Below are 20146 nucleotides of genomic sequence, written 5' to 3' on the forward strand. Positions count from 1 at the left end.
CTCTTCTTCTTCAGCTCACTCTCCATCTTCATCTCCTCCTTCCTCCCTGTATTGATTCTGCAAAGTGTTTCCTGATCTCTATTTAAAGAAAAGAAAAACCAAGGGACTATTTCACATACTTCCAGCTATGACCTTGTCAAACTCACAACCTGTGGGCATTTTTCTCTGCCAGACACAGCCTCCTCCTTCCACAGGCTCAAACACTGCCAGACACTGCAGCACACCCAGGGCAGGGCAGGCAGTTGGAGTCTCCCCACAGCTGCAGAGCCCAGATGTTCATTTTCACATGCCAGAAGAAAGGACAGTCCTGGCTGACCAAAAGATGAGATGGCCAGCTGAACTGTCTGGCCTCAGGCTGGGCAGCAAGGATATATTCCCATTATTTGACCACAGCAGCTGCCATCCCTTTTCTTGTATTGCTGGAGTTATGAGAAAGAAAATATGTATCACTGTTTTCATGGAGCAAAACAAAGAAGGAGCCAACCAAAGCAATCCAAGTTATCAGCCAGTATCTTCAGCCATGAGAAACATCCAAAGCTTTTCCCAGCCCAGGCACATCAATTTGCTCTTCTAGTTAACACTTAACTTAGCTCTAACATTAATTGAGTCAGACACATTAAGTAACAAACCACATTTTTCTTTGAAACACAGTCCTTATTTGATGCAACTCCAGTCATTTACACATGCTGTGTGCACAGGGCAGGAAGGGAAAGATGGACCAGTAATAACAGAAAAAAGTTTGTTGGGTTTTATTTAGATTCAAACTATCAAGCCACAAATCCACTTAGGATCTTGGGACTCCCTGAGGCTCTTGATTCTTCCCAAAATGGATTTCAAGTTGAATCCACCTCACCTTTACCCACCCAGGCAGCATCATTCTGGTAGCACAGACACCGGCAAGGGTTAAACCAGCAGCAAATGCAGAGGCCACTTATTACAAGGACAAAAGCCTGATAGGTGAAGCAGCTTCAGCCAAACAACCAGTAAAGGCATGTCAGCAACTGTCAAAAAAATTACAGCCAGTCCAAGCAGAAGCTTCAGCAATAAACACAGCTGAGGAGTGACACATCAAACCATACGGAGCGCGTTAAACGCTCCGTGGAAAAATCTATGGGAACTTTTTATACTGCACCCTAGGGCAGAGAGGAAATTATGCCACAACTGGACTGCAGCTCTCAGCAAGGTCGTCCCACACTCCAGTTCAGCAGCAGCAGCAGCAGCAGCTCTGGGAAAAAAAACAAAACAAAACAAAAAAAACCCTTCCAAAGGAAAAATCGCATAGCACCGGCTCCCTAGGAACTGTTACAACTGAACCACAGCAGCTCCTGCATTCCCAGCCTCTCCCAAGGCATCCAAAATAGTCCAAGTCTGGGACTCCCAAGGAAAATTTTGTTACGCCCTACAGAGGAATGTTCCACCCACGGCTGTTGTTTCCTCCCATAAAAGGATCATTAGTGAGATAATTTCTGAGGTTCAGGGCATTGTCTGCAGATTTTACTGAAATATCGCACCAGGAAGGGGAAGCCAAATGAGCCAGACTATTTTAAGGCTTTTGCATTTGGAGGAAATTCTAGGGCAAAGTTTCAAAAAGGCAGATGCTTTGAACTGGGAAACGTTATGCTTTGTGGGGAAGGGAGTATTCCTGTCTTTAGAGCTGCTTAAATAACTCTTTTGAGGGTACATCTGTTTGATGGCCTTTATTTTTAGACTCAGAATCTGTTTTTTCAGACACCTCGCTGCTAATTTATCCACACACGTGTATCTCAGCAAGACTGGGGAACAATTTAAAAGCTGATAGACAAAAAAAAAAAAACCAAAAAAACTATTTTTACATGAAAATTTCTTACTGAAATGCCTTCTCATAGCTACAACTCACCTCAAAGCCCTGTTCCATTACCTCAGTAGGAAGGGGGGCACAGAATTGTTACCCCAAACATCATCTCAGCCACACAGGACAGGAAACACCATCACAGAGAGCAAAGCAGCTGGATCTGCAATCAGGATTTTGGATTTCCTATCCCTAAGGTCTCCTTTTCCTTAGGGAGCACAGAGAGCACATTTCCATAGAAACACACTCCATATTCCCCACTGGGTCAGACTGGGATTTAGATTCTCTGACTGGGACAGTAACCAGCAGCACTACCAAGATTTGTCTCTGCTGGCAGTGCTCCCTCACCATCAATTATCAGCAAAACCTTATCCTGCTCTCAAAACCAAGGCTGGGCTCCCCTCTCCTGGACAGCTGGGAAGGTGCAGCTCTTGACAAGGCTCTTTCACAACACAGCTGTGCAAAGCTCTTTGCTGGGCTCAGCTGTAAATAATCCCATCTCCTCAAAAAAAGAAAAAAACCAAAAAAAAAACAAAAAAAAAACAAAAAAAAAACAACAAAAAAACCAAAAAAACCACCAAAAAACCCCAGTCTGCCAAGCTGATAACCTCAGCTTGTCTTCTAGGAACTTGCCTGGATCACTGGTGTCTAAAAATGGGACTGGGTAAGTTGATGATAAACCCCAGTAATTCAAGCAGCACTTGAATTAAGTGCTTGCACAAGACTCCCAATTATTTTTTGGGCAGCTCTGGCTGACAGGAGATGGGAAAGTCAAGGCTGAGCTACCCTCACCTGCAAGGGCAGCAGGGATGGACCAGCATGGACAGCTGAGGGCAGAGACTCAGCAAAGAACACCCTCCCAGCTTGCTTTGAATTAAACAACTTTTTTTTTTTTTTTTCCTATGCCACTGCATCCAAGGTTTTTATTTCCTTTGGAAGGAAGTCAGAGACTGAAAGGATGTTTATTCAAACTATTATTTACCCCTCAACAAGGACATCTCCAACACAACACAGTCAGGCAACGCTGGCAAACACCGGCCATGGTATCAGGGGTTGTTAGGAGAGAATGTGACTGGAGGGAAGAGGTTTTTGAAAAACATTTTTCAGGCCCAATCCTGCAGTTAAATACACAGGACCCCTGAGCTCCCACTGAAATTGAAGTAGCTACAAAATCCGAGTTCAGATGCACTTTTATTTATGGCACATGCTTTCAAGAAGAGGATGAACTGCAATGTTCCTCTTGGAACTCAGCGTGCCAAGGGATGGAAATCAGAAGCCAGGAATTTTCCAAAAAAAATCTGACATTTCCAAAAGCCAGCCTGCTGCAAGTACTGTGAGCTAAAGGCTGGAGACATCTCTTATGGTAAGAATGATAGAAGAAGAAGAAGAAATGGAAGAAGATTAGAGATTAAACTAATTGATGTGGCTGCTTTTAAGCTTTGTCTCAAACCTCTTGCAAAAGCTGGTTGCCAACTGTTTCCTTACTAACCAAGGATGGTTTGCAGTTATGGTTGTCATGATAAAATGTAATAATGATCTACATCCTGGGCTGCCTAGGGGTGAGGCTCACAGGAAGACACTATCTATCCATGTGGATGTGTCAGTCCAATTTTGCAGGGAAATACTGGTCTGGAGGATACAACTTTCCTACACATTTAATAAGAATATAAGATCAATAGAAACTAGAACTCAGTTTTGCTGTGGGACAAAATTACCAGGAAAGCTAAATAAGGAAAACAGCAACACCAACTCCCTTCCAAGCACAGAACTGACCTGCCCTAACAGCATCTTGTTTCCAGTTGTTTCAAAACAATTTCTTACCATGCATTGGAAAATAAAACCCTTCCTTATCCAAGTGGGAGAAGTCAGACCTCTTGCTCTATAAAAACATTCCAAGTGTCCTTGATTCCCCCGAGAATATGCTGGTAAAACAAAGGCACTTTTCAGCACAGGAACAGGCAGCTGAAGCTGGAAAACAAGGTTTTCACCCCCACAATCTGCTACCAACAGGGTGGTCATGTGCAAAGGGCTGCCTCACTCCCCCACACAGCACCCAGGATACTCAGGGGACACAGTGCAGGGGTGACAGCAACAGCAAATGTTTCTTCTAGATTTCCTCTGGTTTTGGGGTGACAAATGTAAAATTTCATCTCAAACTGAAATGCCATTCAAGAGTTCCCCAGCACTGTAAGGTGACCTCCAATATCTAAGCTTGCTGATGCTCCTTCACTGCTTTAAACTTCAACACCCAGCCAAGTCCAGCCACTCCAACAGTCTGGTTCCAGCAATTCACACAAAAAATACATATCCAGGTGTGAAACGATGGGCTTGGATTAGAAACATAGAAAGAAAAAGCTCACAACATTTCAGAATCAATCTATTTTTCTTCCCAGAGAAGCAACACTTTAAATAATCGAATGGGTCCAGTATTTGTTAGGATCTCACAGTAAGAAACAACAGTTGTACTCCTGGGAGATTGTCTGGCCTCAGTCCATGCAACTGCAAAGCTCTGGCATCTGCCTTAAAGTTTGCTTCTACTTTGCAAAGCAGCAAAATGAGGGAAAACAGGAAAACCCACAGCTAAATACAGGGATATTTTTGATCAACTGAAGCTCCAGGCCACTTGAATTAAGTCCCGCATGGACACACAAGTGAACACTTGAAGGTTTTTATTTAATCAGGATTTTAACTGGATCCTTCATAACCAAACTGAAGGAAGAGCAGCACAGACAGCTCTGCCTTCCTGGTGCTTCAGAGCAGGACACTGAGCAGGTCCATCTGTCCATGCCTTGGAGAACTTCAAAGGGATGGAAGAGTGAGAAAGCACAGGCACAGGACAGAGCTCTGAACAAAGCTTGCACAGAAACACTCCTGTTATCCCACGGGCACAGCTGCTCATGGCACTGCTTGTGTTCATCCTTTTCTCCAAGTCCTGAGGCTCTCCAGGCAATTCTCACCCCACAGCTCCTCTCAACCCCACTCTTTCGTGATCTTCTCAGAGAATTTATCCTCTCAAATGGGCCCCAAAAGCTACAACAGCACCAGCTTTCCAATCACAGCCAAATTCTCCAAGTACTACACCAGCTTCCACTCCCTTCTCAATTTCTATAATTGTCTCCCCACCTGAGTCCTTGTCTCACTCCTGCACAGTAATTACAGGCAGCACCACTCCCAGGTAAGCCACATCCCAAGCACATCCCCAGTTTCATAGCAGTACTTAGACATCCATGATTAAACTATTCCAGCTGGGAGAGATGAGCATGTCCCATGTTTCTCTAAAGCAATACAAAAGCACAGGCAGGTTGTAATTCCCTCGAGGGCTCCGTGGCAGAAATAGGATTAGAAGTAAGATACCAGTTGCTGTGACAGCAAGGAGTGGAAAACAGAGAGGGTAATTAGCCCATGCCAGTATTAAGGCTGGTATTAAGAAGTCACTGAGGAACCTTGGCTGGTGGTTCAAGGTTCAATGTCCCTGGTCTAAAACAGGACAGGAAATAGAGCCAAACCAGGTGAAACCTCAAAATCAGCTGACACAGGGGCTGAGCTGAGCACTCACACTCCCTGCAGCCATGGCTGTGATCACCAATACTGAACTCTCAGCAAACACCTCTGTCAGGCAAAACACAAGTGAAAACCTGAGGGCTGAACAAGAGCTACAAGAGGAAATGGCAGCCAGTGATCAGCACAGTGACCAACAACTCGGGACACCTCAGCAAACAACTCAGTGAAAAGGACAAACAGCCTTGTATTGATCCCTACCCAGGATCAAATGTACTTGTACCTGTTCAGTGCTGCTCATTTTACCACCAAGTGCCACACAGGCCTCCTGCTTTTAATCTTTAAATCAGTTCCCCATTCACCTCCCTTCAGAGGGCAAGGCAAGTCAGAAGAGTTGCTGAGTGAGCAGCTCATCAGTGGGAGAGGCACAGAAACATCTCAGTAACAACAGCAATGGAGTTTTGCCTGTCAGAGCTATTCCTCAGTGGGACATCCCAAGCTGAGAAGCCCTGGCATTCCTGGCTGCACATACCTGCCTTCCATCCTGTCCCACGTTGGTCTGGCCCCTCACCACAGTTCGGATGTTGTCATCCAACCTCCTGCAGGAAAAAATCCAGAGGGTCAAACCCAGCCTCCATGAGCCTGACCCAAACAACTGGGGGAATCTTGAGAGCTACAGAACCAATTTAAAATAAAAAAGCTGATGTTACCAATGCTAAACTCATTATTTCCCCCCTCCCCTCTCTGTTCAATGGCACTATCTTGCACAATTTAAAAGTCCTGTTGCAAGAATAAAAACCCATTTCCTAATTTAACCAAGGTTTCTTATATTCCTGTTCCCTTAAGCAATATTGTCAGCTCTCCCTTGTCTGTTTGCATTTCAACTTCCCACATAGCAAAGTACTGTCTCAATCATTTCATGTTGGCAGTATCAGCCAGCACAGAAAATTTAAGTATTTCATGCACACTTGTGTTTATTTTGCACTTTTAGAACTAATAATGACAAATCAAATATACAGAGAGAAAGTTTTTACAATTTATATTCTGACCCCAACATCACTGAATTCTTGGCAGCTGAATCTTTTGGGTAGTTTGCTCACTCAGCCTTCAAACTGTAATAAAACTAGGTACTTTTTGATTCTCAGTTGTTTTTCAAAGCTGCACTTTGCAGCCCATCAGCTTAAACAGCCTGAAGGGCACATAACAGAAGTGAAATGTAAAAAATTATAATTGTTTCTGTGCCACTACTAGACTCGAGGCTGGTTCTATCCATGCCATTTAAACAAACTAAATCCTGTCAGCTGTAGCACAAAGGCTGCATTTATGAAGCCTTGGTGACAAGCAGTCCAGGCCACCTGAGATGCAATGAAATGGAGAAACATTTACCTTATTTTCAATCTGATCTTGTTCACGACTTCATCGATGTTCGCCAAAGACTGGAACATAAAAAAAGCCAATCAGAGAGAAGTGAAATGGTGAATGTTTTACAGAGGAATATGTCAGCTGTGATCCCAAACACTCCATCACACTTGGGTCTTGAGGAAGAGGAGAGCAATGGCTTTATTTTACGGGGGGAGGAACTGAGACAACAACTGAGCTGCTTCTCTGTCACATCATAAAGAGCAGAAAGACAGGTCAGGGCTCAGGGCTTCCCCCATCCCTGAGCTCTTTGTCCTTTGTCAGCAAAGCTGTGTGACAGTGACCTCCAGTGGGCAGTGGGGATGGGGACAGAGCCTTTGCCTTTGGGCTGAGACCCCCCTGCAGAGCCCAGACATGCAGAAAACAGGCTGGAAGGAGATGGAGTGAAGGCACTGCTGGGGACACAGCTCTTCACTGCTGGTAGGGGAAAAAAAGCTAAGCCACACCACTGGAAAAAGCTGCGAGCCAAAAACCACCGGTGCTGCAGAGGATCTGAGACGTGGTAAATGTTGGAGCAGCCTCCCAACACAAACTTCACCTGTAGAAACATCTCTGTTTTGCAAGAGATTAATCCAAAACAGCCCCTGAGGCCAAAGTTGGGAACACAAAGCAGGGATGTGGGCTCACAGCAATCTCATTCTTTAAATTTCAAAAGAAACAATAGGAGGTCAAACTCTTCTGTGACACTGTACAGGCAACACCTGCCTGATTTGGCTGAAAACCTTAGGAACTCACCAATGACTGATATATGAAATTTACTCCACCTACATAGAAAATTAATTTATTTCTACAGATCAAAGCAGGATTTTAACTGCAGCAAGCACTCCGGGTGGAAAGAGACCACATAATGACAGCAAATCCTGCAAATTTAAGAAGTGATTATTGTTAAAGCTTTATTTCCTGTGCTAGAGTTTAAAATAAAAGGTTTGGGTACAGGTTTAAACACTGCTTTGGTCATCTGCTATCAGGTTACCCTGATAGTAAATGGTGGAAGTAAAATCTGATAGAAAAGAGTGTGAAAGTAAATTCTGAGAGTATTTAAAGCATTACTTACTTGCTCAGTGGGAAAGAGAGCATTAATATACTCTACAGCATTGAAATCTGCTCTGTCCAGTGGATCTTGGCTGGGAAATACCTGGAGAGAGGGAGGAAAACAAACACAATCAACCATCATCAGTAATTTCTGCAACTTTACACAGTTTCTATCTACTACTTTTAATTCCTTCAGCACCCGCTTCCAGTTGCATCTCACAGGATTTCTCTAACAAGTGGCCTAGAGTAGAGCAGCCACATTCTCTGACCTCCCAAAATTCCTGTGGATATCAGCCTGGATAAACACAGATAATTCACACACATGATTCCACACACAGCCCTGGCACAATCCATCCAGGAATTCCCAAGACACACGAGCCACTAATGTATCCCAAAGCATCCTGATGCTTTTGTTGCTGTCTGAGAACAAGCTGAGGCTCTGCCCTGCTCTTGGCAAGAGCTTTGCCAGGCCTCGTGGTGACAGACAGAGGGTTTGCTTTCCACAGCTGTGTAATAGGAAACATGATGAATTAAGGAGTGGTTGTACAAGTTCTCTGGAGACCTGGGTTTACCACTTTTCACAGAAGAGGGAGAGAAACACAATCTGCTGAATGATTTGGGAAGGAGGAGAGAGCAGCTGTGGTGCAAACAGATCTCATCCATCCTCAGAAGTTCAAAGAACACAAACATGACTGCCAGGCTTTGCTTTTTGTCCCCACAGACTGAAGTGTGGTGCTTTCCCTTCTCTGCTACCACACTGAAGCTGTGGATGTCCCATCACTTGGAAGGGTTCAAGGTCAGTCTGGATGAGGTTTGGAGCAACCTGGGATGGTGGAAGGTGTGCAAGGAACGAGATGGTCCTCAAGGTCCCTTCCAACCCAAAGTATTCCACGATTCTCTGATATTTATCCCATATTTACAGAGCCATTAGCTGTGCACTCCATGGCCAACACATCCTCCTGGTAAAAGCCAAGCCGACCCCACAGCATCCCCCTGCTCACTGAAAGCCTTCACACCTGGGCACGTGAAGCATTTATGCTTTTTTCACACATTTTGCACTGTAAAAATCAGTGGTTTTGTGAGATAAAAGCAAATTCTGCCTGAACCAGCCCTGCTGGGAAGTTTCCCCAGTCACACCTGTGGCCAAGGAGAAGCATGCAGCACTTAAAACATGCATGAGGTCGTGGTGACCGAGGAAAATGCTCTGACACCATCCCATCCTTAGAGCACAACTGCAGCATCAAACCCAGCCTGTCCTGCTCACAGCTCACACTCCATCTCCACAAACCCCAAATCTCCACAAGTATTAAGAGTAGATGAAACAAGAGGTGAGATGGGAGATAAAGGCTGCTCAGGAACTCCACTCAAAACCGCAGATAGGGATCAGTGCTGCAGGCAGCTGGAGCAGCTGCAGGAGCTGTCACTCCCAGGAGTTTGTCACAACCTATTAATCAGAAATGCTAGCCCGGGTTTGGTGGGGCACCAGTTCTGCCTGTGCTCCCCACCCTGCTTCCAGCAGAGCAGCTGAGCCAGCTCTGCTCATTTAACCAGAACAGGGCAGGTTTTGCCCAAAACTGGTTAAGGAACACTGACAGGAACAACGGGATTATTGAGTTGAGAAGTGCCAGAGAGGAAGTTGGAAAGCAGCAGGTGGTGTCATCCTCAACATCTCCCAGTGCTCAGGATGGGAATATTTTCCTACAGCTTTACTGTTTGTTAAAATAATTCAGGCAGGCATGTGGTGGATTCTCCACTGCTCAATAAACTCATGTCTACCAGTGCAGAGGATTCTTGCTCTGGGCAGGCTCTAGGTCACCTTTAGAAGCTGCCATTTAATTTACCACTTCCCAAGGTCTCCTCTTGCTCTTTGAGGAAGGCCACCAAAAGTGACCCACAAGCCTCAACACGGAAGAGAGTGAAAAAACTTTTTTGAGTGCTACTTTGTGAGACAGACACTGCTGCTGCCCAGACTTCTGCTGCAGGGAAGAGCCCTGGAGATGGAAGGGGTCGGCTGCAGACAGCACAGGCTCAGTCACAGAGGACAAGAGCCACGGTTTTACCCTGGGTTCTCACGGGATTCTGATGGGCTCCAAGTGCCACGAGGGGTTTCAGGGAACACTGGAACACAGAATCACAGAACACCCTGAGTTGTGGGAGGCCCACAAGGATTACCAAGCCCAACTCCAGGCCCTGCACAGACACCCCAGCAATCCCATCCTGAGCATCCCTGAAGCGGTGTCCAAGCCCTGTGGTAGCCTCGGGGCCGTGCCCATTCCTGGGGAACCTGGGCAATGCTCAGCATCCTCTGGGTGAAGAAACCGCGAGCCAACCCAAGACATTTCGATTATCCAGATTTCAACGGAGCCACAGGCCCGGGGCTGCGCTGGGGCGCTTTAACACAGAGACACCGCACGGCCGACACTGACGGGGACGCGGCGAGTCACGCTCAGCCCCCAACGCGGGCCCGGCCGGGGCTGACGGGGCTCTGCCCCACACCGGGCACGGCCGGCCCGGCGCTCCCCGGGCCCAGCAGCGGAAGGCCCGGAGCCGGCGGGGAGCGGCTCGGAGCCGGCCGCGGGCCCTCACCGAGCGGCCCCGGGCCGCGCCCGCACCTGTCCCCTGAGCGGGGGGACCCGCCCGGCGCACCTGCTCGATGGCGGCCTGCACGGCGGGCGCCAGCTCCAGCGCCGCCTCCAGCCCGGCCTCCAGCTCCGGCTCGTCCTCCTCCATGGCGGCGCCGCTTCCGCCGGCAGCGCGCGGGGCGGGGCGGGGCCGCGGGGCGGGGCCTGAGTCACCCGGGTGTGGTCGGTGGGGGCGTGACTCCGCCGAGTGGGCGTGGTTTAACCGGACGGGGGCGGGGCCTCCGCCCGGCGGAGCGGGGCGCGTCCCGGCGGCGGGAGCGGCGGGGCTGGTCCGGACCGAGCCGAGCCGAGCCGAGCCGAGCCCAGCCAGGCCCCGCTGAGCTGAGCCGAGCCGAGGCGAGCCGGGCTCTCCCGCTGCCCGGCCGGCTGTTGACAAGCGGCGGTGGGAGACAGTGCGCTCGTCCCCATGTGGCGGACGCTGGCCCTCGCCTCCGCCTTCTTCCCGGGGCTCTTCATCCTCTGCATCCGGTTACTGCGCTGGGCCGCCCCGGGATGGAGCCTCAAGGACCGCATCCTCCTCAGCGGCAGGTACGGGCAGGAGCGGCGGGAGGTGACGCGCACTGCGGCGGGATCCGCCGGGACCGGGATGAGGACCGGGACCGGGGTGGGGACGGAGACCGGGAGCGATCCGGGCAGGCCAAGAGCACCGAGTCCTGCCGGCCGTGAGCCTGGACTCCGGGGTGCCGCGACGCTCAGGGGACGATCCTTGGCTGTCCCGAGCCCAGATCCCGCGAGGGCAGCAAGGACCGGCGGCAGGAGCAGCACTCCGAGCATGGGCATCCCCCCGAGTGAGAACATCCCCCCGAGTGAGGACATCCCCCCGAGTGAGAACATCCCCCCGAGTGAGGACATCCCCCCGAGTGAGGACATCCCCCCGAGTGAGAACATCCCCCCGAGTGCGGGCATCTCAGCCCGGCCCTGCCCGGCCCCGAGCCCCGTACCGTGGTACCGTTGTCGGGGCGGGGATGTTCCGGTGCACCTCTGCTCTGCCCACGGGGAACCGGCAGCGTTCCCACCGACCCGCGAGGGTGGAAGGGACGAGACCTGGCAAGATTCCCCCGGGAGGCAGAGCCTGGCACAGCCACATCGACGCATCCTGGGGTGTGCACGGAGTGGGTGTCCGTGCCACCAGCTCTCCCCGTGCCTCCATCCTTGTGGGGTCACATTTGGGGTGACCCCGTTCCTCTCGCTCCGTTTCAGGCTGGTGTCAACGGTCCAAGCCACGATGGCAACGGTGTCGGGGATCACGGTTGTCCTTAGCTGCAAGAACGTGGTGCATGACAGGTAACCTAGAGCCCACCCTGTCCCACTGTCCCGTGGGGAGCCTGCCAAGGGTGTGCTCAGCCAGCTTGGGGCTGGAGGGTTTTCTGCCAAAGGCTTGCAAAGGGGAGAGGAAAACCAGTTTCGTGTTCCTCTTTCCCCGACTTGGGCTAGAAGGGTTGGGCAACGTGCTGGCTGTACACCCCCTGAACAGCAGCAGCTTGCTCAGGCTTGGGGGTGCTCTGCCAGCACAGCCTCCTCCAAAGGCTTGGGTTGTAACATGGGCTGTATATGAGAGAAAAATATAGACATCATTAGCTCTGAAGGGGTAGGAAGTCTCCTTGCTGGAAGCTGAAATTGCTACAGAGTCAAGCAGACACGGTGAGAACTGATTTTAGAGGTGCATCAAGGTATGCCAAAACAATTCTGAAAGAGTCCAGAAATGGTAAAGTCAGAATGGAGTTTGCTCTGAAGGAAAATCCTGCTGCCTTGTCCTCAGTGATCTGAGATAAACTGCCGAAAAGTGGCTCTCAGGAGGGGTGATAGCGTAATCTGGGTCAGAAGACTTAAAAACAGAGCTATTATCCAGACTAGCAGAGAAGATTACAGGAGGGAAGAATATAATCATACCAAGCTGGAATTTGACTGTCACACACCGATTTTAGGGTGATTTTTAGGAAGGGCTGCCACCTTGGTCATAGCAGACCTGTCTTTAGTACATAGATATGAATTCCTCTAGGTAGTGATATCTATCCAGATTCCTCAGACCTGCTTAACTCAGGCAGTCTCTGAGTTACCGTTTTCCTCTGAAATTAAATTTCTGCTGTATAGATGAGGCAGATGATGGATCCCAAAGCCACACAGACAGAAGGTGCTGCCAGCAGCCCTCCTTCCCCTGGAGCTGTCTACTTGCCTGGGTGTACTCAAGGCCAAGGGCTCTGTGCAAACACTTTGTGGGCAGAGACCTAGATTTTCTTTGAATCTGGAGGAAATTGAGCCCAGTGCTCAGCAGGGAAGGCCTCGGAGAATGACAGCAAGACAGCGAGCCAGGAAGCATCACAAAGGTTGCAGTAAAATTTGCCAGTTTATTTACAGAGGCAGACAATCATTATATCGCTGGCACTGTAATTGCCCTCCAAAGCCCTGGGTGAGTTTTACAAACACAAACACTTGCCACCCGTGCTTCACACTGCTTACATCTTTCCATCTGGAGCAGGAACTCCTACAATAATTTTTTTTCTTGGGATGACAGGAGAGCAAAAAGAGATTTGAGCCCCAAGCTACATTTCTCCAAGCAACAGCGTAGGGTGGTTTTGTCTTTTTTTTTTTTTTATCAGTGTGGTTTCATGCAGACTTTTTAAGAAGGCCGGTGTCCCTGTAAAGCAGGGCTTCCTGCTGCCCAGATTGTGCAACCAGGATTCCAACACGCTTTGGGAACAGGCAGCTGCCTGCAATTATTTCCCAACTGACAAACGCCTCGTGGGGGTTTATTGCCTATATTGGATATTTTGTGCTTCACTCTCCAAACTCCAGGCCAGCCATCCCTGGTTAACTCCGAGTTCTCCATGTGCTTCCCAAACATTCCCTGGGTTAGGCATCCAGCTGATGCAGTGTGACAGGCAGGAGAGACCCAGGATTAGGGGTTTCCACCACCAAGCACCAGCTCTGGGGGTCCCAGGTCTTAGGGGAGGAGTTCACCTGTGCAGAGGTGTTAGCTTGGTGCTGGATCCTAAAAAATTCTGCACCCCTGGCCCGTGCAGCAGACACCTGGCTGTGGGGCTAATCAGGCTCTTTCATTAACGCCGTGTTTGTGCTGGGCCAGGCTGAGCTCAGTGCCTGGCACAGCCCAGCAGCAGCGGGCTCAGCACAGAGATCCGTCTCCACACGTACCAGGCACCTTTTCTCTGGGTCAGCCTGTACCTGCTGAGCCAGACAGAGTTAAAATTCACCTCCTTCCATCTTCAAAATCCATTTAAATTGCTGCCATTTCAGTCCTAAAGACTCTTCCACCTCCCAGAGCATCACGAGGTGCTCTGAGCTGTTGCGATGCCTCTGTGTGTGCTGCTCCTCCCCAGGCACTGGCTGGCTGTGGAGTACATCTGGGTCCTGGTTCCCTACATGACCTATGACATCTATGTCATGTACCTCTGCCACTGGCACAAGAGCCAGGAGAAGGGGATCCTGGAGAAGAAGCACTCACTGGCCAGCGTGTGGAGCTTCCTCCTGCAGGAGAGGCTGATGGTGACCCACCACCTCTTCATCCTCATTGTGCTCACCCCCATCACCCAGGTAAGGGCTGCTGCAGGAGTCCAGGGTCCCCTGGACATGCTGGGTATTGCCTCCTGGCCACCTCTCTTCAGGGCCCCGTGCTCAGCGCTGCCTTTCTTTACAGCATTTCAGAGGAGAGCTGGGGGACTTCTTCGTGGGCTGCATCTTCACAGCAGAGCTGAGCACGCCCTTTGTATCACTAGGCAAAATCCTCATGCAGGTAGGGATGGGGGGGGGCTCAGGGCTGGGAAGCCCACAGCAGTTCATCCCCTTTCCCTGCCCCAGGCTCCATCAGCCCCTCTCCAGGCAGTGGCTGAGCTGGGGGGTGTCTCAGAGAGGGGAAGCCCCACAGCTGTAGCCCAAATCTCCCCTGCAGTGCTGCCTTCCTCCCAGAGTCCCATCCCTTTCCCCCAGTAACCAGTGCAATCCTGGAACTGGGGGCTGTGCCGTGGGCTGGTGACAGCTGCCCTCTCCTGCCTGTTCCTCCCCTGCACCACGTTCATTTCCACCTCTGCCCTCATCTCTCTTCCCCTTGCCCTCCTCCATCCCTTCCTACCCCACCTTCCTCCTCTCCTTCCTCCAGCACGTTCATCTCATCGCTCCCAGCACTCCCAGTGCCCCGGAGCACTGGGGTGCTGCTCACCCCACATTCACCTCCTTCCTCCCCCAGCTCAAAATGCAGGACACGCTCCTGCACAAGGTGAACGGGATCCTCGTCCTGGTGACCTTCTTCCTGTGCCGCATCCTCCTCTTCCCCTTCATGTACGCGGCCTACGCCCGCCAGGTGGGGATCCCGGTTTACCTGGTGCCGTTCCGCATCCCCCTGCACTGCAACATCGCCAACGCCTCGCTCATCGCCCCCCAGCTCTACTGGTTCAGGCTCATCTGCCGCAAGGCCGCCCGGCTCTACGGCGGCTCTCCCGCCCACCGGAGCAGATAACGGAGCCGATAACGGCCCGGGGCTGGCACAGGGGCAGCCCCGGCTCTTCCCTCGGGGAGCAGCGGTTCCGCTAGCTGCAGCCTCCAGTCTCCAGCGCCGTGCAGGCAGCACCAGCCTGGGTTAGGAAGGCTTTCCTCCCACGCCGCTCCAGTGCCTCGTGTGCGGGGCTGGAAGCACGACATTCCTTCCGGGATCCGTCTCTGCGGCACCGCCGGACTGAGGGTTACACGAGAGGGGTTTGTTCCTCGTTCCAGCCCCCCTTCCCGGCGCTGACACCGGGCACCGGCGTGGAGGAGCCTGCGGCCGGCGCGGGGATGCTGGAGCAGCCGGCAGCGGGTTTGGGGAGCTCGTGCCCGACCTGTCACAGCCCCAGCCAGGCCTGGAGCTGCAGCACAGCTCTGCAGAGCCGTTCCTGACCTTTACTGACTTCGGTTCTATGCTACAGCCCTGTTCGGCCTCTGACCACCCACGTGCACCTCACCTGCTGCTGCTGGGCTCAAGCTCTGCTTAACCCGAGGGTGCTTTTCACTACAATTGTCTGACAGTCCTGGGGGAACTCCTGTGATCCCAGCAGGGCTGGAGGACAGAAGCTAATGCCACGACAGGGGAATGGTTCTGCTGTCTCAGGGCAGGATGGGGACAGGAACCTGCTAAGTCCTTGTCTCACCAACACACAGGGCACTATGCAAAGCCCTTCCTTGGCAGAGGTGCAATTTTCCCTCCCCTAACCACAGCTGCTTTTATCTGGCCTGCATCCCCTCAGCAGGTGCTTAAAACCGTCTGGCACACCCTGTTCTGCTCTGCCCTCCAGCTGGCACCACCACGCCCTGGAAACACCTGTACAGTGGAACCCTCCAGCCCCATCCCACCCCCCATGAGGCTGCCAGGGTCAGAACTGAGGATGCACAAAGGGAACCAGCAACCCCAGAACAGGATGCTGAGCTGGACCTTCACCAGTTCAGCCCATTTCCACTTTTAGTCACAGCAAAATAGGTACAAGGCTCCCCAGCTCACCCTGCACCACAGGGTGTGTGCGATCAGATCACAGCCGAATTCATTCCCTGCAGCCACCACCAGCTGGGGCAGCCACCTCCTCCTGCAGCCTCCTGGGCCTGCTCCAGGGCAGGGAACTGCACTGGCACACCCCCCATGCCCAGAGACCTGTGACCACTCTGTGCCTTCCATTCTGTCTGAAACCAGCAGCCAAGCTCTGGGAAACCTGGATCTTTTGGGTGTTGGATCTTGTCCCAACCACGGCTGCAGTTCTGGGCCTCTTCGACCTTTGGTTGTTGTTACAGAGAGGCTGCAGTCACAGTAACCACCGAGAGCAGCTGATGTTACAAACCGCTTGCAACTCCTTACAGATGTTGTATCTCACTGTTTTCATTGCGAAAAATGTGCCTTATGTAAGGACAAAAAAAATCCCAGCCAATGAGGCACCTCAGTTTGCACTAACACTGCCCTATTTACTATCAGGAGACCAATAAAGATTTCCTCTCTGAGTCACACCACTGGCTGGCTCTTCCACGTGCCGTTCATTGCTGGGTGGGGGTGTTACATGTGGGGTTACTGCTGCACCCCCACCTCCAGGCAGGAGCAGCACACACGGATTTCCAAAGCTTCCTGCCTGTCCCGAACTCACCCAACTCGCTTCCCAGCCTCCAACTTGCTTTCCAGCCTGCGGCAGCACGTGGCAAAACCAGCAATTCTCTTGGGACTAGGAGAGGGCTGGTGGCAAAGCAGCCAGAGGGAAGCGATTTCCTCAGTGCTGGAGGCTGCTGTGTAAACCCAGAGAGCCAGCAGGCAAGGCTGCAGCCACAGAACTGGAAGCTTGGCTCAGGAACAGCTGTGCCCAGTTATTCCAATAGGAAACCAAAGTGGCTCCTCCTACCCCATCTTTATACGGCTACTCCCACTGATAAAACAGCAGGGAGGGAAGAAACTCAAAAGACAAAAATAAGGGTTTATTACAGATCTTACAACTTCCAGCTCAGTGCTCTGAGCGTGCTCCCAGCTTGCTGAGTTTGTGCAGGAGGGTGCTGCGCAGCTCCTCGTGCCCCACGTTGTCTGTGATGGATTGCAGGAAGTGTCCCTCGTTGGCTCTGCGCAGAGCAGCACAGGGCGATGTGTCAGCCTTGCTGGACACCTCGTACTGTGACAGCACCTCCAGGGCCACCACCAGCAGTGGCTCCCCACAGTCCCCAGCCGGCAGCATGGCTGCCACGTGCAGCAGGTGGCAGAACACCTGGATGCAGGTGAAAGACACTTCCTGCGAGCAGGGCTGAGAAGCGGCGGCTCCTGCCGTGGCCTTGATGGAGGCCAGCAGGTCGGTCAGGCTGGCGCAGTACAGCTGCACCACATGCAGCCAGGCCTGGGGTGGCAGCCAGGTGGAGCAGCTGGAGCTGCAGAGGAGCTGGAAGCCCCTGAGGAAGAGCACGGAGAGCTGCAGGTGGCAGGCAAATGGGCGGAGGTTGAGCAGGGGCATGTGCTGCACGTACTCCAGCGTGTAGGGCACGTGCAGCACCTGCCTCTGCAGCAGCTGCTCCACCACGGGCGCCAGCCTCTTCCACTCACCGTGGCTGCACCAAGGCAGCACCTGGATGAGGGCCACCAGGAAGCCTTTGCTGAAGAGATTCACCTCTTCGGGGTTGTCCACGTTGACGGTGAGCAGTGCCAGCATGGTGTCCCTGAGTGCTGGGGACACGCAGCAGCACTCCATCCACGCCAGCAGCCCGCTGCCCGGCCCGTAGGCTGGCCAGGACTGCGAGGTCCACTCGTCCTCAGGGAGCCTGCAGATCTCAAACAGCGTCGCTGGGACCTCGTTCTTGAAGTAGTCCCCATAAAGTTTCTTCAGATGGAGCCCCACGGTCCAGTCCAGTGATGCCACCTTCCTGTGGAGCCAGGCCACTGACTGCACCCACAGCTCCAAGGACGGGACGGTCTCTGGTCCCACCAGCTCGCACAGCTGGCAGAGGAGGTTGAGAATCAGGTCTTTGGTCTCCAGGGAAGGGAAGAGCAGCTCCCTAGGTTGATGCCAGTACTTGGTGTAACCATCCAGAAGTTTGCAGAGGCTGAGGAGAAGTGGGAACGGGTGGCAGGATTTGATCCAGTGCTCCTGTGAACAGGATGGTATTCCCAAAACCTTACTGAGGATCTGCAGGCTCAGCTCAATCTGAGGAGAGTCTGACTTCAAATAGGGAAGGACAAAGGCTTTGGTTGCTTCTGCAGGTGACACAAGTGGGGTGGCTGAGCCTGGCTGCATGAGAAAGGCCAGGAACTGGAGGAATTGCTCCTCTTCCCTCGCCGTGGAAAGCTGCCCCCACACTGCCTCCTCCAGACACCTCACCACCAGGCTGTGTGGCCTGCCTGGATCCTTGTGGCTCTCCAGAAAGCTCAGTGCTGGGAAGGAGCAGAGGATTTGGGCGAGGAACTGGTGTGCTCCGAGGTTGACCACAGCAAGATGACAAACCTGCTTCACTGTGGCCTCAGGGGACAGCAGCGTCAGCCTGGCCATGGAAGCCACAGCCCTGGTCAGGCCTTCATCAGACACACTCTTTGTGATCTGGTTCAAAGTCACATTCATGTCTTCCTGGAACCCCTCCCTGACAGCCTGCACGTTCTGGGACAGACCTTGGCCACCCCAGGATGCCAGGACACCCGAGATCACTTTGTTTTTGTCACTTAATGAAAGCTCACTGTAACACTCCACGATGGCTTTGGTCACTTGCATCTGCAGCTCTTGGGCCTCCTTGTCACAGTGGGACATGGCAAAGTTCACCAGTGTCTCCAGCAATTTGAAAACTAGCTCAGGGTTCTGGAACAGAGCTTTGTTTTCCACCAGGCACTCAACCCACGCCTTTGAAAAAGCCCAGGTCTTTTCAGATGCAAAAACAGAGCACATGTCCACATGTCGATCTAGCCTTTGTGCAATGATTGCCATGGCAACTGAAGACACAAGGCTGGTGTCCAAATCCTTTAAGCAAGCACTAGTGTCCCTGAGAAAGTCCTTGGTGAGCTGGGTCAGCTCTAACACCACCTGTGTCTCACCTTCCCCCAGGTCTCCAGTCTCCAGGAGGAAATCCAGGTTCTTCCCAAGGGTGGTCAGAGTGTCCAGGAGCCGGTAGCTCTCGAAGCAGAGCTCCTCAGATCCCCTCAGGGTGTCCTGAAGCTCCTCTCCCCAGGCCTGCAACAAGCTGCAGAGTAACTCCAAGCCACCAAAGAGCTCCTCACGAGAGGGTTGGGTCAGGGACAGGAGGATCATGCTTCTCTCTGCCTCCCTCACCTTCTCTCCCAGCCCACAGGTGTGGTACTGGCTGTCAGTGTCACTGCTCCACAGGCTGACCATGGCACTGAGCTTGGCCAGGTGCTCTGTGATGGCCAGGGGGCTGTCCCCTGGCCCCAGCCCAGCAGACAGGCACAGCAGCTCAGCCAGGTTGGCCAGGGCATAGCACCTCAGGCGGGGCTGGGCGATGCTGCCTCGGATCTGCTTTAACCCCTCCAGCAGAACCATCGGCAGCCCTGGGGGGTTCCCAGGGTCACCCTTGAACCTCTTTGGGGGCTGCAGACCATCCTCCAGGGAGGGCTCAGCCCCATTCCGATGGATGAGAGCGCTGAACGCAGACACCGTCGCATCCTCCTGTCCCTCCCTGTGTTTCATCACCTCCCACCACACGTCCAAGAAGAACCTGATGTCCGACAGGGATGTCTCGCTGGAGATGTACTCCACCAGCTTCTCCAGCTGTCCCCGGCACACAGCTGGAGGCAGCGCCAGCAGCAGCTGCACGAAGAGCCGGGGCACGCCCAGCGCCTTGACCAGCTCGAAGAGAGCGGTGTGGTTCACATCGGGGATCATCGCACCCACGGAGAAGAACCCGTCATCCTTCCAGCCCCACTCCAGGGACGCGGCCGGAGGAGCCGGCAGCAGCATTTTCGCCCAGACGATGGCCACGGCCTCCTTCTTCCACAGGCCCAGCGGCGAGGGGCAGCGCTCGCCGATCTCGCGCAGCGCGTCGGTGATGGGCACCCCCGCGCGGGGCCAGTCGCATTTGCGCAGCTCCCGCAGCGGCCGCGGCTGCAGCAGCCGGGCGGCCAGCAGGAAGCCGCCGTGCAGGATCGCCGTCTCCTCGCCCACGTCCCACGGCCCCGCGGGACAGGCGGGGGCCATGGCGGCACCGAGCTCCGCCGGCTCCATGGTGGCGCCGCGCTCTGACGTCACGCCGTCGGCGCGCTGACGTCACGCCGCAAAGCCGCGCCCCGACA

At 52.8% G+C, this 20146-nt stretch overlaps 3 protein-coding genes across 5 annotated transcripts in view; 1 reads left to right on the forward strand and 2 right to left on the reverse strand.

Moving 5' to 3' along the window:
• The window catches only part of VPS53 (VPS53 subunit of GARP complex), a 62124-nt gene extending 51603 nt beyond the window's left edge, over window positions 1-10521 (reverse strand). For all 3 annotated transcript variants that reach the window (XM_062506980.1, XM_062506979.1, XM_062506981.1), the window contains exons 1-4: window positions 10424-10521; window positions 7800-7880; window positions 6713-6762; window positions 5859-5925 (exon numbers count right to left, since the gene is read on the reverse strand). In XM_062506980.1, the coding sequence (XP_062362964.1) occupies window positions 5859-5925; window positions 6713-6762; window positions 7800-7880; window positions 10424-10507 (282 nt within the window). In that variant the 5' untranslated portion in view covers window positions 10508-10521. The remainder of the gene's footprint in view (window positions 1-5858; window positions 5926-6712; window positions 6763-7799; window positions 7881-10423) is intronic.
• Window positions 10522-10825: 304 nt separating this feature from the next.
• Window positions 10826-14980, forward strand: TLCD3A (TLC domain containing 3A). Its single transcript, XM_062507018.1, has 5 exons — window positions 10826-10947; window positions 11620-11703; window positions 13755-13968; window positions 14072-14167; window positions 14618-14980. Exons 1-5 carry the CDS (start codon window positions 10826-10828, stop codon window positions 14885-14887), a joined length of 786 nt encoding a protein of 261 aa, XP_062363002.1. The 3' UTR covers window positions 14888-14980.
• Window positions 14981-16830: 1850 nt separating this feature from the next.
• GEMIN4 (gem nuclear organelle associated protein 4) lies at window positions 16831-20078 on the reverse strand. The gene has a single exon (XM_062506898.1). The coding sequence runs from the start codon at window positions 20076-20078 to the stop codon at window positions 16878-16880; it is 3201 nt and encodes a 1066-aa protein (XP_062362882.1). The 3' UTR covers window positions 16831-16877.
• Window positions 20079-20146: the final 68 nt, after the last annotated feature.

This window comes from Cinclus cinclus, chromosome 22, assembly GCF_963662255.1.
Source record: "Cinclus cinclus chromosome 22, bCinCin1.1, whole genome shotgun sequence".
Lineage (NCBI taxonomy): Eukaryota > Metazoa > Chordata > Aves > Passeriformes > Cinclidae > Cinclus > Cinclus cinclus.

Bases quoted from the DNA above. Each gene is read 5' to 3' on its own strand.
- TLCD3A (XM_062507018.1), top strand. From the start codon at position 10,826: ATGTGGCGGACGCTGGCCCTCGCCTCCGCCTTCTTCCCGGGGCTCTTC. The intron at 10,948-11,619 runs GTACGGGCAGGA...GCTCCGTTTCAG, and splicing joins CGCATCCTCCTCAGCGGCAG to GCTGGTGTCAACGGTCCAAG. The intron at 11,704-13,754 runs GTAACCTAGAGC...GCTCCTCCCCAG, and splicing joins AAGAACGTGGTGCATGACAG to GCACTGGCTGGCTGTGGAGT.
- GEMIN4 (XM_062506898.1), bottom strand. From the start codon at position 20,078: ATGGAGCCGGCGGAGCTCGGTGCCGCCATGGCCCCCGCCTGTCCCGCG.